Source organism: Dreissena polymorpha, chromosome 8, assembly GCF_020536995.1.
Source record: "Dreissena polymorpha isolate Duluth1 chromosome 8, UMN_Dpol_1.0, whole genome shotgun sequence".
In the NCBI taxonomy this organism is placed as follows: Eukaryota; Metazoa; Mollusca; class Bivalvia; order Myida; family Dreissenidae; genus Dreissena; species Dreissena polymorpha.
Genome location: NC_068362.1, coordinates 25,860,884 through 25,875,806, shown reverse-complemented (window position 1 = coordinate 25,875,806; position 14,923 = coordinate 25,860,884). Strand labels below are relative to the sequence as shown.

Here is a 14,923-nt window from a genome sequence, read left to right as displayed (position 1 = left end):
TATGGAGATGTTGAATATTTACCTAAACAAGATAACGAAGATGCCTCCAAGGTGGAACACATTTGACTCAGACAATTTGATGACTAGTCATTGTTTAAATTTGCTTCCTAGTGTACACATTATTTTTACATGCAATTAGAATAATAAATCTTGCATAAATAATGAGTTGCAATTGCCAGTTCTTCACTGTCTGGTTTATAAGTGGTTCCCCAAGGCTTAGGCTAGAAGGATCAATATTTCTTTAAAATGATTAAGCAAAATGAAAAGAAATTTGCCAGTGTATACCGTAGGTCTCACTGATTTTAAAGGCAGCAATGACCATCTAAAAGGTGGTCACTTAAACTTAGCGGCCACCTTCTGTACTTACAATAGCGACTTTGGTCACAGTTTGACAGGCTGCTGTACACATATTAGGCTGTATTTAGGGAAGGTACCAGACTCAAATCTTGCCTTACCTGCGCCTGCCTCGATATCCTTGAAGACAATGTGCAGTGTGACAGAGAGAGGCTTGGACACCAGACAGTACTTGGTGAAACTCTCAAGGCACTGCTGGTACAGGTCACCTAATAAAACAGTTGAGCAGTGCTATGGAAAAATGGTACTAATTGCATATGCATTATGTGTCATCCCAGATCAATAAATCAGGGACAACAGTTTTCATCTGATATGAATATTGTTTAGCAAAACAAAATCCTTTAAACAAAAATTTCCTTTTAAGGGAAAATGTTGTCCCTGATTAGCTTGTGCCCCAGCTATACTGGGACAATACTTTCTGCACCTGCATTAAAAGCCTTTTTCCCAGAGAGCCACACATTTACATGGTAATTATATTGCAAAGGGGCATCCTATGATTCTTTGGTAGAGAATATTGCGTGTTATGATATAGTGGGATTATTCCAAATTCAAATTCCCACGTTATTTTTTTTTGTTTTAAAGCAACATTTCATGAAGACAAATATATTTGTTTTTACAGTACACATGTAATCAGATCAAAGTTAAAGGATACACATTGGTAGCATAAGAAACAAGAGATGTGTTTGTCAGAAACACAATGCCACCTACTTCACCGCTTTGAAGCCGTATATTTGACCTTTGACCTTGAAACATGACCTTGACCTTTCACCACTCAAAATGTGCAGCTCCATGAGATACACATGCATGTCAAATATCAAGTTGATATCTTCAATACAAGTACTGCAAAAGTTATGGACAATGTTAAAGTTTTAAGACGGACGGACAGACTAAGGGACGGACAGACGGACAATTCAACTGCTATATGGCACCCTACCAGGGGCATAAAAAACTGTGTATTTTAGGCTATGATTTAGATAATTTCAATTTATGAAACAGTGCAAGTTAAGTGTATGAAATTCAATAATCAGATCCCTATTTCTTTTAAGGAAATAAAGCTGTCAAATTTCAAGATACATAAACTCCATGCAGTATATGTATGTTGTTACCAACTAAAAAACTCAAAAAAATTTACTCAAGCAAATAAGGGCCACAGGCAAAATAATACACCATATACATAGAGAATATACAATCCCATTTTTCTCAATACACTAAACTCCATGCAGTACATGTATGTGATTCCTCTTACCAGTGACTTTGTTGGTCTGTGCCAGAGTTTCCACTGATTTGTCCTTAGCAAAGTTCACTAAGATCTTGGCAATACTTCCTGAAACATGTACTATTGTTAATGAAAATACCAAAACATGTGAGCCTCGGTTGGGGAAACGGAATTTAATTGATGTGCGTTATGTCGTCCAAGATTTGCCTGTGCAGTCTGCATAGGCTAATCAGAGATGCCACTTTCTGCTTTGCTAGAATTTTCCATTTAAAGGGGCCTTTTCACAGTTTTTGGCATGTTTTGAAATAAGTCATTAAATGCTTTATATTGATAAATGCAAACATTGGATCTTAAAAGCTCCAGCAAAAAATCAAGAATAAAGGAAAAAAAAGTAGCCGCAGCTGGACTCGAACCAGTGACCCCCGGAGTGCTGGAGTAACCTGGAGTAAAAACGCATTAACCCTCTCGGCTATTCTGCCAAGCATACTTGCATGAAGTATTTTATGCATTATATGAGCAATCTTTGTAGTTTCACAAAATTTAACGACAACAACAGAACTCTCCAAATTATTCAATCGTTTCGCGTTGCAATGCTTTATAATTTTTAGGTTTTTAAATCGTCAAAGATGCATATATTGGCTATATTTGACCATGGTTAATGTTCAGTAATACTGTTTCCTCACAAATATCATAACTAATATACACTTATTTCATGGATGCGCGGTGAGCAGTCAAAACTGTCAGCCCTGATACCGAGGGCCAACAGTTTTGACTGTTCACCAAGCATCCATGAAATAAGTGTTTTATTACCTGATCAAATTTCCAACACAGAAATAACAGCAAACTAAATTTTTATTTACACACAACAGTAATCAATAAAATAAATAATTTTGACTGTTTAACTGTAAAATGACGTAATTTTTTCGACGAAATGACGTCATTATTCCAGCGGGCAACAGTTCAAACTGTTGACCGGTCAACAGTTCGATATTCACCGGTAACAGTTTAAAACATTGCAAATTTTTTTTCGACGAGGAAATAGCAACAAATAATTAATTATCATTTATATAAGACATCAGGTTATAAAACGAAAATGTGCGAATCTGAAACAACTTTTTTCAATTTTGTCAATTTACCAAACCGTGAAAAGATCCCTTTAAATGAGATCTCTTACACTAAAATCAAGTTTATGAAGAAAGTGTCCTATTTGATTAGCCTGCACAAGCTAAACTGGGAGGCCACTTAACGCACAGCCTGCACAAGCTAATCTGGGAGGCCACTTAACCCTTTGCATGCTGGGAAATTTGTCGTCTGCTGAATTTCTAAAATTAGCATTTTCTTCAAAAAAATTTCAAAGAATACTATCAGAATAGCAAACAGTTTGGATCCTGATGAGACGCCACGTTCTGTGGCGTCTCATCTGGATCCAAACTGTTTTCAAAGGCCTTTAAAATTCGGTTCCTGCACTGAAAGGGTTAACGCACATGCATTAAGCCCTGCTTTACCAGAGCTAGGCTGGTCATGATTGAGTGCACAGCATGCATCAAAGTTTGAATGTTTTAAGGTATATAATAAATATTCTAATTCCTATCAATCTCCATATTTCCTTGTTTATGCTTATTTAATAATATTTAAAAAAATTATCAAAGACAATATTTTGGCAACCTGTAAACAAAGAGACTAAAAACATCCAATTTGTTAACCCTTTACCACTTAGATACGTATTTTAACGCATGTGCAGTCCCTTAGAAAGTTATATTTAATTAAAGACCGTTCTTACTAGATCCAGGCTATAAGGGTTTCAGTTCCAACCCTTAGATACTGATGAGCAGCAAACAGCATAAAACCTGAACAGACTGTGAGTTACTTGCAGGCTGTTGTGGTTTTATGCTGTTTGCAAAGCCCATTTTAGCTGTGCTTCTTTAAATTCTTATAGGGGGAAATAACCAGTCAAGCAAACCATAATTTTCATAATTGAAAGCCACAACATATTAAAAGCTGTTCTTCATAAAACTAAGCATGCACAGTTTAAAATCTGTTGTGGTAGGTTGTACATATGAGTTGTGTTTGGTGAAAACTGGGTTTAATTCATGTTCACAAAGTGTTGTCCTAGATTAGCCTTTGCAGTATGCACAGGCTAATCAGGGACAACACTTTCTGCTTTTATAGAACTTTTCTTTCAAAGCAAGTGTAAATGAAAGTCTAGTCTAGGCAGATAGTGTTGTCCATGCTATTGTTAAGCCTTTGAAGACTGCACAGGCAAATCTGGAAAGAATCTTTTTGCACATGCATCAAGCTCAATTTTCCCACAGCCAGGCCCAATTAAAAGCCAATATATATATAAAGCTGGTTTACATAACCTGAAGAATTTGAGAATTCCCAGTTGAACAATTTATGGTGGTACGTTGTACAGTCTAATTTCTGCATATGACATGTATCAATGGAAATTCTCACCCTTTGATAGTGCACCAACAATCTCCTCTCCAAGGTTGTCAGCATCTTCCCTCCTGGGCTCGACCGCCATGGGCTTGAACAGCTCCTTGGCAGTGGGGGGTGGCACAATACTGGGTTGCTCATATACAATGGTTTTCCTCTTGCTGTGTCCAACAGTTTTCACAGGTTTTGATTGTCCTTTCCTTGAATGACGGTGAGGTGAATATTGTGAACCGGGAAGCTCAAAAACGATTGTTTTCCTCTTGCTTTGTCCAACAGTTTTCACATGTTTTGATAAATGTCGGTGCTCAAACACGTTAAATGATGCCAAACATCGTGTTCTCAGCAGATTCTGCACAATTGAACTTACTGCCAGCATTTTTCAACTTGATATGCGTTAATTGATAATGTAAACTATAAATTAATTTTGTTGTTTAGGAAGGTTTAAACTTCAACCTCTCAGGCCTGAAAGCACCACATCTGTTATTCTGCAAAACAGAAAACAGCAATTCAAATAAAAAGCATTATTTGTGTTGTACTGTGTATAACATCTGTCTCTACAGATACTTCCTAGTTAAGCTCGATTGGTCATTGTCTGTTTGGTAACTACTATAATGTACTCTGGGTACTCAAGATACATTAAATATATTAAAACATACCGGGCCAATCTGAACTTTACCCAAGTTTTATTCCCAACCAAAATCCGCAGTCGTAAAACACAATAAGAAATACGAAATAAAATTCTCTTTGAATGAAACCTGCCCCCGGCATGCTTTATGAGTATGTGTTTCTTTTATATAGAGGCCATTTTACAAAATAATGACATAAATATGAACTTAATTAATTTGAAAAAAAAGCCGAAAACCAATTTAGCGCTAGTGTTCTTGGGTACATGTTAGTATATTTTTCATACCCAGGAAACATTTAAGTATACTTAGACTACCCGGGGTATGTATAATAATATCCCTTTACTATATAACGCTCGGCACCACAACAGACAAATGCAAACTGTGTTTTCCCCTGTTTATTCTTCACATTTAACATACATGGTTTACATCGAGGCTTCGTTATCGATATATATCTACACAGCGAGCGAATTGAGAGATATTTAAAATTTGATAATGGTTGGATTTAAATTGCTCAGGTGTTTTAAATTCAAATTGCCATTACATAATTCTTGCAAAACATTATCGGTTAATGAATTATCTACACAGGTTTGTAAATATTATTGCAATCTGTTGATATTAACTGTCAGATATCGGGGCTTGAATATTGCACACAAAATACTTGCGCAACAATATAGACAAAATAGGAAACTTTCAACCATTGTTTTGGTCTTTCCCCCGTTGTACGATCCAAATGTTACCAATATAAACAAGAGCACCGCCTTGCGGGTGCAGACCGCTCATCTATTTTCTTTTTAAAGGCGAAGGGACTCTCATTTTCAATCACAAAGGAGGGAGGGGTGGAGTGAAGAGGGGTGCATTGTGTGGGGGTGTGGACATTTATTACATTATCTTCCAAAAATGCTAAAAAAAGGAAAAAACAATCAGGGGTGGGGGGGGGGGATGGGGGGGGGGGATTCTTGGGTGCGATGGTTGGACGGTATTTCAAACATAAAATAATAAAAATAAATATTTGTGTTTTTTAACCGTTTCAAAAAAAAAGGTAAGAGTAGTTTTGTCAAAGTATCAATCAAATCTAATCCTAAATAAAGAAGTTATGGCAATTTTAGCAAAATTTTTTAATTTGACCTTGAGAGTCAAGGTCATTCAAAGGTCAAGGTAAAATTCAACTTGCCCGGTACAGTAACCTCATGATAGCATGAAAGTATTTGAAGTTTGAAAGCAATAGCCTTGATACTTAAGAAGTAAAGTGGATCGAAACACAAAATTTAACCATATATTCAAAGTTACTAAGTCAAAAAAGGGCCATAATTCCGTAAAAATGACATCCAGAGTTATGCAACTTGTCCTTTTACTGCACCCTTATGATAGTTTGCGAGTGTTCCAAGTATGAAAGCAATATCTATGATACTTTAGGGGTAAAGTGGACCAAAACACAAAACTTAACCAAACTTTCAATTTTCTAAGTATAAAGGGCCCATAATTCCGTCCAAATGCCAGTCAGAGTTACATAACTTTGCCTGCACAGTCCCCTTACGATAGTTAATAAGTGTTGCAAGTATGAAAGCAATAGCTTTGATACTGTAGGAATAAAGTGGACCTAAACACAAAACATAACCAAATTTTCAATTTTCTAAGTATAACAAGGGACAAAATTGTCACAAAACCAGGTTTTCATTGTGAAAAAAAATCTGATTAAGGGAGACAACTCAAACTGAACTTTTGAAATGAACAAACAAAATTAACCCCCTTTGTAAGTTTGTTTTATTATAAATATATTTTAAGTTGTGGTGACCTTGACATTGGAGATATTGATGTGATTCTTTCGTGCGACACACCTTCCCATGATGGTGAACAAATGTGCCAAATAATTGTAAAATCTCACAATGAATGACATAGTTATGGCCCAGACAAGCTCATTTATTGCCAATTTTGACCTTTGAACTCAAAGTGTGACCTTGACCTTGGAAATATCGACGTAATTATTTCGCGCGACACACCGTCCAATGATGGTGAACAAATGTGCCAAATGATTTTGAAATATGACAATGAACGACATAGTTATGGCCCGGACAAGCTTGTTCCGCCAGCCCGCCAGCCAGCCCGCCCGCATTCGCCAATCTAATAACCAGTTTTTTCCATCGGAAAACCTGGTTAAAAACCTGGTTAAAAAGGGCACATAATTCTTTCAAAATACCAGTCAGAGTTACTTTACTTTGCCTGCACAGTCCCCTTATGATAGTTAGTAAGTGTTGCAAGTATGAAAGCAATAGCTTTGATACTAAAGGAATAAAATGGACCTAAACACAAAACTTAACCAAAATTTTCAATTTTCTAAGTATAAAAAGGGCACATAATACTGTCAAAATGCACGCCAGAGTTATCTAACTTTGCCTGCCCAGTCCCCTCATGATAGTAAGTAAGTGCACCAAGTTTGAATGCAATAGCATTGATACTTTCTGAAAAAAGTGGACCTAAACGCAAAACTTAACCAAAATTTTCAATTTTCTAAGTATAAAAATGGCACATAATTCAGTCAAAATGCACGCCAGAGTTATCTAACTTTGCCTTCCCAGTCCCCTCATGATAGTAAGTAAGTGTACCAAGTTTGAATGCAATAGCATTGATACTTTCTGAGAAAAGTGGACCTAAACGCAAAACTTAACTGGAAGCCGACGCCGATGCCAAGGTGATGACAATAGCTGATAATTTTATTTTCAAAAAATAGATGAGCTTAAAATGTCTGTTTGTCCAATATAACATTCTTTACTTCACCTTACAAGATAAAATCAGTGGACATGTTGATCTAGTCTTATTTATAAGACGCGCAAAGAATTTAGAGATACTTTTTACATGGGCTAAATTCTTTGGAACGTCTTATCGGGGAAAAGTCAAAAATGTGTTGGAAACCAGAAAGTTTAAATTTTCATCAATTTGCGTAAAACTGCAAAATAACATTACCAACTTATTCAGTTTTAGTTAAGAAGTCCATTTTTACCTCAAATATCGTCGAATTGAAGTTGGAAAAGCATAAATTCTTCATTTAAACTTCTGCTTAAAACACAAAACAATCACTGACCTGTAGCCCTGTCATGAAACTGATTTGAATATGAACCAATCAGAAAAAGGCATTACGGTGTAACGTGTACGCGTAATTTTATTTAACATGAGCTTTTAACATCGACTTTTACCTAACTAGATCTAGTATGCTAATCTTTGTCGATTTAATAAGCATATGTTCAAAACAGATATGGTGCAGTTCCTATTCACTGTTCTAAGTTTCAGCAAGTTTTTATGCATGTCTTTTTCGCACCTCTGTCTGTGTTGATTTATTTACTTACATCCTACGTTACATAGGAGGTTGGTATACTGTACGAAATTATTAATCAATTAATTATCAAAATTATTTGTGTACAGTATAAAAATAAAAGATGTTATTTATTTCAGAACTTTTAAATTGTCAATTTAGAAACAAGGGCTGTTTGTAAAACATGCATGCCCCCCATATGGGCTGTCCGTTGTAGTGGCAGCCATTGTGTGAATACGATTTTTGTCACTGTGACCTTGACCTTTGACCTAGTGACCTGAAAATCAATAGGGGTCATCTGCGAGTCACGATCAATGTACCTATGAAGTGTCATGATCCTAGGCAAAAGCGTTCTTGAGTTATCATCCGAAAATCATTTTACTATTTCGGGTCGCCGTGACCTTGACCTTGTGTCCTCAAAATCAATAGGGGTCATCTGCAAGTCATGATCAATCTACCTATGAAGTTTCATGATCCTAGGCGTATGCGTTCTCGAGTTATCATCCGAAAACCATTCTACTATTTCAGGTCACCGTGACCTTGACCTTTGACCTCAAAATCAATAGGGGTCATATGCGAGTTATGATCAATCTACCCATGAAGTTTCATGATCCTAGGCGTATGCATTCTGGAGTTATCATCCGGAAACCATTTTACTATTTCTGGTCACCCCGACCTTGACCTTTGACCCAGTGACCTCAAAATCAATAGGGGTCATCTGCAAGTCATGATCAATCTACCCATGAAGTTTCATGATCCTAGGCGTATGCGTTCTTGAGTTATCATTCAAAAACCATTTTACTATTTTGGGTCACCGTGACCTTGACCTTTGACCAAGTGACCTCAAAATCAATAGGGGTCATCTGCGAGTCATGATCAATGTATCTATGAAGTTTCATTATCCTAGGCCTAAGCGTTCTTGAGTTATCGTCTGACAACCACCTGGTGGACGGACCGACAGACCGACCGACAGACCGACCGACATGAGCAAAGCAATATACCCCCTCTTCTTCGAAGGGGGGCATAAAAAAAACAATGCTAAATTAATCCAGAAAAGTATAACATCGGTTTACTATGTAACGCTCTGCACCACAACAGACGAACGCAAACTGTATTTTACGCTGTTTATTCTCCCACTTTAAACCAGATGCTTTACATCGAGGTCGTGTTATTGATTTTAATCTACACAGCGAGGGAATCGAGAGATATTGAAAAATTGAATAGTGGTTGGATTTAAATTGATCAGGCGTGCAAAATTCAAAGTGCCATTACATAATTTCTACGGAACATTAACGAGAAATGAATTATCTACACAGGCATGTAAATATTATTGCAATCCGTTGATATTAAGTGTCTTATATCGGGGCTTGAATGTTGCGCACAAAATCCTTGCGCAACAATATAGACAAAGAAGAAAAAATTCCCACCATTAATTTGGTCTTTCCCCCTTTGAAGGCTCCAAATATTACCCATATAAAAAGTAGCTTAATATTTGAGAGCGTCATAAAATTGGACTAGATGAACTATAACATACACATGTAATGATGTATATTTCTAAACAGATACAAAATGAAATTTTCCAATTTAAATTACATTATTGTCTCAATCACTCTATTAATCAACATAATGAAGTCACGACACAAAGATGAAAAAATGAAATTTAAAGGTATGGTCAAGACTCGAGCTCAAGTCTTCAAGGGCATATCTACAAATGTTGAACATTATTTTCAGTTATGAATGATGGAACAAGACGTATTTTAATAATGCATTCATTTTATTTATTATTAAAAACATATAAATAAACCTTCAGGCATTGCATGTCGCCACCTCAAAGAACAATGACGAAAACATTCTCTTTAGTTATGTTTACATTTTGGAACACATGTTTTAACCATTCACAAAACGCTTGTTACAGTCATGTAAACAAGCGCTTGAAATCACACTAGAATGCGGCGTTAAAGATTGTTCGCTATCTTCCGGGTTTCATTAAAAATGCCAGAAGATCAAATTCGGAAAAAGACAGGTATACGGGAAAGATCTACCCTCTCCCCTCCCAAAATCTACCGATTCTTGCTTTTTCAATAGTGATACACGCAAATAGATTTATCGTAAATTCAGCGGTACGATGGAATTAAACATAAGTTAATATATACTCTAAGGTATAATTTAGTTTTCACCAAATTGCTCCTTTTCGTTGATATATAAAACTTAAAATTACGTTTTCACCAAAAAAGTATTCGAAAGAAAAAAAGAGAAAAACATCAGAAGTTTCTTTTGATTATTAATTTTTATATTGTTTATTTAAGCTCTTGGCGTATTTGTACTTTTGACCCAAATGGTACGGCATATTATTCGCTAGATATCGGGTCACTGTCAGATCAATATTCCAATGAATGTTCAATTTACATGTTATTTCAATTAAATTAAATTGCTAGCCCATGCTTTTAAAGACGAAAAAGCTTACAATAAAGTCGATTCATTATCGATTAAATATCCAATATATAAGTTACATTTTATTATAGTCATATTATTCACTGTGTTTGATACAGCTTTTACTTTCTTTGTGAGTCAAAAGAAACTAATGATGTTTTTCTCTTTTTTTTTCTTTCGAATACTTTTTTATACGCAAACGTCATTTTAAAAGTTTAAATCAACGAAGGAGCAATTTGGTGAGAACTAAATTATTACTTATAGTATATATTAACTTATTTTTAATTCCATCGTACCGCTGAATTTAAATTTATAAGCGTGTAGCACTATTGAAAAAGCAAGAATTTGTAGATTTTGAGAGGGGAGGGCGTAGAACTTTCCCGTACCCGTCTTTTTCCGATTATGCGTGTTTATCATTTGATCTTCTGGCATTTTTAATAAAACCCGGAAGCTAGCGTACAATCTTTAACGCCGCATTATAGTATGATTTCAAGCGCTTACATTACATGACTGTAGCAAGCGTTTTGCGAATGCTTATACGTGGGTACGACTAAAATGCGTATATGACTCATATCCGCGGCTATGACTGAAAAGTGCGGATATGAACAGATAACGGCTTTGAAATGTTTTTCCTTTATTTTTTTATTTGCAAATCGTTCTTTGAACAAAAATACATTCCGTGCATGTGTAATGTTAAGATCAAATTCATTTTAAAGCGTATCATTTTAATATAATTAATTCTCAATTAATATCTGCGAATATGAACGACCGGTCAGAACACCGCTTCAAGGCTAAACACCACCAAGTCCGAAAGCAAAAATCCGTACTGAAATTGAAGCAGTGAAGTCGGTATTTGAATGATTATTATATAAATTCATATGGTATATATCTTCCGACAAGTACAGAATTTATTTCGCGTGATTTGCATATTGAATGTATTTTAAATAAAGTCAGGTTAAATTGATGTTTAATCTTTTAATCTATGCATTGAGAAACAATTATCTACCCTTACTACTAAATTAGAAAACATGGATACTCGAGTTATCACCCTTGAATGTAAAGTCAAAGACGTTGATACACGAGTGCAGGAGGTAGAAGTGAGCCGCGCGTTTGACTCCCAAACAAGCGAGGATCTTAAATCCAAAAACGCTGAATTAGACAAAGCCCTTCAGACGGAACGAGCTAAAGTTGCAGAACAAGCTTCTGAGTTAAAAACTCTAAACTCGGTATCAGATGATATTGAGAACCTACGTGCGCGTTCCATGAGATGCAATTTATTATTTCACGGTTTTCCGGAGGAAAAGACCCATGAAGCGAGGATGTCGGAAGATTGTGCTAAGCTTGTGCTTGACTATTTGAACGATAAACTTGAAATCACACGTGCCCATGAAAATATTAAAATTGAGCGAGCACACGCTTGGTGCAAAATACGATTTTCGAAAATCGAGACCAGTCGTTGTTATGTTCAACCACTACCCTGACAAGCTTCTTGTGAAACAACAAGCACAAGAGGCGAGGAAGAAATATTATTACTCTATCAATTCAACCTCTGGTGTTAGGGTTCCAAATCTGCAATTGCCGACAAATCGGATACTTCCGGCGATTTGCCGCCGGCCACCTCTTTAGCTCGCGGGGAACCGACGGATGATGTCCCACCAACGGAACCAACCAAACCGATGATCAGCGTCAGCGATCAATTTCCGAAGTCGATTCAGGCCCGCAGAAAAATACTACTTCCGGCCATGGTCAGCGCCAAGAAGGATGGTAAAGCAGCATACTTGTCATATGATAAACTTTATATTGACAATAGAATGTACACTGTTGATACGGTGCACAATTCTGGTTATAGCACAAGTTAGGAACCTGATCAGAGACATTTATCGTTCCTCTTATGGAATGTGCAAGGTTTAAGTGCAAAATTACAAGACTCAGACTTTTTAAATTATGTTTGTGATTTTGATGTGTTGCTATTAGGTGAAACTTGGAGTGCTTCTCGCAAAAACGTTAATATTGACGGTTATGATTGCTTTAATTGCCCCCGTAATAAATCTAACAGTAAAGCTAAAAGATGTAGCGGAGGGGTTATTGTGTATTATAAAAGCTGTTACAAAAATTATTTTCAACTATTAAACATTGATCATAAAGGATTAATCTGGTTTTAACTTGATAAACAGTTCTTACAATCTGATAAAGATGCCTATTTTTGCGTTTGTTATATTCCCCCGGAAGATTCGGCGGTTTATAGAAATATAAATTCTGTGTTGTATGATTTTGATTTTTATGAATGCCTAGATACTGAAATACGAAAATATTGTGATAAAGGTAATATCTTTTTACTAGGTGACCTGAATAGTCGCACGAGCAATTTACCAGATTATATTACTGACCTAAATCTTGAAAGATATGTAGATTTACCCGAGTCCGTTATGTCTGGAGCGGATTTACCTCCACGTAAAAATCATGAGAATTGGTTCAATAACTATGGATCGAAATTGTTATCTCTTTGCAAGGGAAATAATCTTTGAATTTTAAATGGCCGTAAAGATGAGGGTTCGTGTACGTATAATGCTATGTATAGAAATAGACCAGTTTCTAGCCTGGTAGATTATGTAATTTCTAATATAGAATGTTATGATGATATCTCTTATATGTGTGCTCTAGATACAATTAATGAATATTCTGATCACTGTCCATTGACATTTTCTCTTTCTTGTTGTATATCAGATGTACCAAACGAATATGTAGAATTTGAAAAAATTGTATGGAACCCGTCAGAAAATGATGATTTTTTAAACATATTACAAGACAAATGTACTGTCTTTAACGAAATAAACCAGAAATTGTTAGATGGTGTTTATGATATTGATCAATGTATGAAAAGTTTCTCTGATACTGTATTTGACATTTAATTCGCATGTTATGGTAAAACGTACAATTATCGTCCCAGACAAAAGAAGCGCAAGTCGCTATGGTTTAATGATGATTGTAAATATGCAAAAACAGTTATTATGTGACGCGAAGAGACGTTATGCTAACATTAAGTCGGAAGAAAATAAAATATATTTGTTAAATTTTAGAAAACAATACATTACAGTAAAGAGATCGGCTAAAAGGAAATATTTTGACACAGAAAAAATTAAAATGTCTAATATTAGCAAAACGTCTCCCCGCAAGTTTTGGAAGTATATTAAGAAATTTCGAAATGCAAATAGTTTTGATTCTAACGCTACAGTAGTCTTGATGATTTAAAAAAAATATTTTCAAAATATGTCTAATTATAATCAAAGTGAGTTCAGGAGTGATGAATTTTCTGCTGAACGTGATGAAACAATTAATATTGAGTATCTTGATAGATCAATTTCTGTTGAAGAGGTTAAAAAAACAATATCTTCTTTAAACAGATATAAAAGTTGTGATTATGAGAACAATGTATCAGACTTCTTTATTGATGCTAACAATGTAATATCTCCTTATTTGTGTACTATTTTTAAATTTTTAACCATATTTATGATAACTGTTTATATCCTGAGACATGGTCCAAAGGAGTTATTGTACCTATATATAAGAAAGGTGACAAAAATATACCTGCAAATTATAGAGGTATCACACTAGTAAATGTCATAGGAAAAAATATTCTCTTTGATACTAAGGAATCGTATTAATAAGTGGTGTGAACAAGAACATATTTTTAACGAATCTCAATATGGTTTTCGTGATGGGCGCTCTACATCTAATGCTATTTTCTTATTACATGCTATTAAACAGAAAGTTCTGTCTAAAAAGTCTAAATTATGGTGTGTTTTTATTGATTACCAGAGGGCATTTGATACAGTTATTAGAGATGCGTTATGGACTAAATTGTTGCAATCGGGAATTAGTTGTAAAATGACAAATATGATAAAATGTATATATTTAAATGTGCAAGCCTGTGTGAAATTGTCAAGTAATATGAATATGTCTGACTTTTTTAATGTAACAATTGGATTAAAACAAGGGGAGCCTTTATCTACTCTTCTTTTCATATTGTTCATAAATGATATCACTGAAAACATGAATTTTAATGAGTTAACTGAAAAAGATTACGAACTTTTGTCCATGTATATGATTTTATTTGCCGATGACATTGTATTGTTCACAACGGATCCACATAGTCTACAGTCTCAAATAGATGCTGTACACCATTATTCTATGAAATGGGGTTAAAAAATAAATGTAAATAAAACTAAAATATGTGTATTTGAAAAAAGAAAGCCAACTGTGTATCCTGACTTCTATATAGATAATGAAAAAAATGACATTGTTGACAACTTTGTATATCTTGGAATAGAATTTACTTATACTGGTAAAATGGTCAATGCAGTTAAAGCACTGCATGATCAAGCCCTTAGGCCGTACAATAATCTTTTAAATGTTTTTGATAAAGTTAGCCTAGATATTAAGACAAAGCTGTACCTATTTGATTCTATGATTGTACCTATACTGACATATGGTTGTGAAGTATGGGGTGTGTATAATTATAAACATGTTGATAAATTACATATTAAGTTTTGTAAATAT

The 14,923-nt window shown here is 35.1% G+C and overlaps 1 protein-coding gene across 5 annotated transcripts in view; it reads right to left on the bottom strand.

The window, feature by feature from the left end:
- LOC127840993 (ATP-dependent RNA helicase SUPV3L1, mitochondrial-like) overlaps positions 1–14,923 on the bottom strand; it is a 127,167-nt gene that overhangs the window by 46,213 nt on the left and 66,031 nt on the right. The window contains exons 1-4 of one of the 5 annotated variants that reach the window (XM_052369468.1): positions 9,741–9,873; positions 4,025–4,491; positions 1,601–1,678; positions 456–563 (exon numbers count right to left, since the gene is read on the bottom strand). The exons of 2 other annotated variants lie outside the window; for them this stretch is intronic. In XM_052369468.1, coding sequence (XP_052225428.1) covers positions 456–563; positions 1,601–1,678; positions 4,025–4,382 — 544 coding nt within the window. In that variant the 5' untranslated portion in view covers positions 4,383–4,491; positions 9,741–9,873. Of the gene's footprint in view, positions 1–455; positions 564–1,600; positions 1,679–4,024; positions 4,492–9,740; positions 9,874–14,923 lie in introns of those variants that run through there. 2 more of the 5 variants (XM_052369469.1, XM_052369470.1) reach the window with 2 other exon arrangements.